Here is a 1,642-nt window from a genome sequence, read left to right as displayed (position 1 = left end):
TTGCGGCTGAAGCCCTTCCCACAGTGCTCGGGGCTTGCTTTTGTTCGCTTCTTCCAGCGCTTTGCTCTGAATATATCTGTGGTTTTGGTTCAGGGGCTCTGTGTAAAGTTGCCGTGGTTTCTTAAAGTTCACTCTTCCCTTTGAATGATTGGCAGTTGTGCAGCCTGCCTGCCTCAGCCGGTTGGTATGCGGTCGGTTAGGACGCCCTTAACACAGTTCTGACTCCTCGTTTTGTTCCCGAGGTCTGCTGAACCTGCTCCTTTAGTGACTGTGAGGGTTAAAGCTGCCGTAACTCTGCCGAATGTATTCAGAGTTGTTAATAAAGCCAGGAATTCAGCATAAAGCTGTCTACTCCAGATACCATTTCTGTAGCAATTTCGTATTTAAAAATAACATTTTATTTTTAAATAAAATTGTAGCTATAGGCCTCATAGCTTGGAAATGGGTTGGGCTAAACAAAAATGGAATATTAGTTCAAAAGCATGAGTGGTAAGAATAGATCCTGCACCTTGAGGTATAGAGTAAGAAATCAAACATCATTTGAGTGAAACAGGCCATTAGTAGAGAAGTGATGGGTATGGTTGCACAGCTGAGGAGGTAAAGTAGGATGCAAGTTTACACTGTAGAAGTATTTCTTGAATAAGCACATGCTTATGCATTTAAGTTTTGAAGGTAGTAGCTATACAGTACTTGAGATACTGCTTAAGGGAACTTGAAACATAGACTTAGGGTCTTACAGACTAGCTTTTGGGCAAACCCTGCCTGGAATCTCTTTAAACCTTGACAAGTTCTAAAATAGCTAGTGAAGCTTGAGAGAACAGATCTAATTTGATGGACAGGAAATTTTACCTTTTTGCATCATGGTTCTTTTCTTCACTAGAAATTGAACTAGAGAATTAAGTGAGATACTTGATTAATTTTTACCTGTGTAGCTACACCTGATTGACTGCTACCATGAGAACTGAAAACAAGAGCAGGAAATAAAAAAAAAAATTCTATCAACTCTATATGGGAGTGCTTTATAATTCTCTGGGTTTAGAGCTTCCACAGCTGTGTTTCTCTCCACTTTCGGTAGCAAATTTGACCTATTGCTGCAGGGGTACTATGATTGTCTCAGCTCCACCAGATTCTGGTTCAGGGAGAGTTAGAATTTTTCCCTAGACCTGCTAAAAGATTCCTTTATGCTTATCTTATTCCCTTTTTAGCAGGCAAACCTCCTCTAGGATTAGATAGAATCTGTTTTTTAAATGCAGATTTGCAGTTCTTTTGCTGTTGTTGGGTTTTTTGTTGTGAGGTTGTGTTTTTATTAGATACAGACTTAGAGGGAGCAGAGTAAATGAAAAAACACTTTAGGTAAACTATTGACACAGGGTTAAGTTTCTGTAAATGCAGTTCTTCTAGAATTCCAGTTACTACACTTTGTAATGTGGTCTAAGGATGCTTCTGTCAAGTTGCACTGTTGTTGTCACCAAAGTTAGTTCTCCAGTTTTTAGCTTTGAAAGGACACATAACAATCAAGTGAAAAAAATATTTTCTAAAAACTTTATATTTCTTTTCAGTGCTGTTGAATTATGAAGGCATTTTGAGGTCCTTATCAACGATGGAGGAAACAGATAGGGAAGCAGTTGCAACAGCTGTTCAG

The 1,642-nt window shown here is 39.0% G+C and overlaps 1 protein-coding gene across 1 annotated transcript in view; it reads left to right on the top strand.

Annotated features, from left to right (window-relative positions):
• Window positions 1-1,600: 1,600 nt before the first annotated feature.
• EXOC3 (exocyst complex component 3) overlaps window positions 1,601-1,642 on the top strand; it is a 21,118-nt gene continuing 21,076 nt past the window's right edge. Inside the window, exon 1 of the mRNA XM_009876988.1 lies at window positions 1,601-1,642. This exon is cut by the window's right edge and continues 123 nt beyond it. Within this exon, the coding sequence (XP_009875290.1) occupies window positions 1,601-1,642 (42 nt within the window).

The sequence above is a fragment of the Apaloderma vittatum genome, unplaced genomic scaffold (assembly GCF_000703405.1).
Source record: "Apaloderma vittatum isolate BGI_N311 unplaced genomic scaffold, ASM70340v1 scaffold15770, whole genome shotgun sequence".
NCBI lineage: Eukaryota > Metazoa > Chordata > Aves > Trogoniformes > Trogonidae > Apaloderma > Apaloderma vittatum.
The sequence above is the reverse complement of the archived record's forward strand: the minus strand, read 5'-3'. Positions and strand labels throughout refer to the sequence as shown.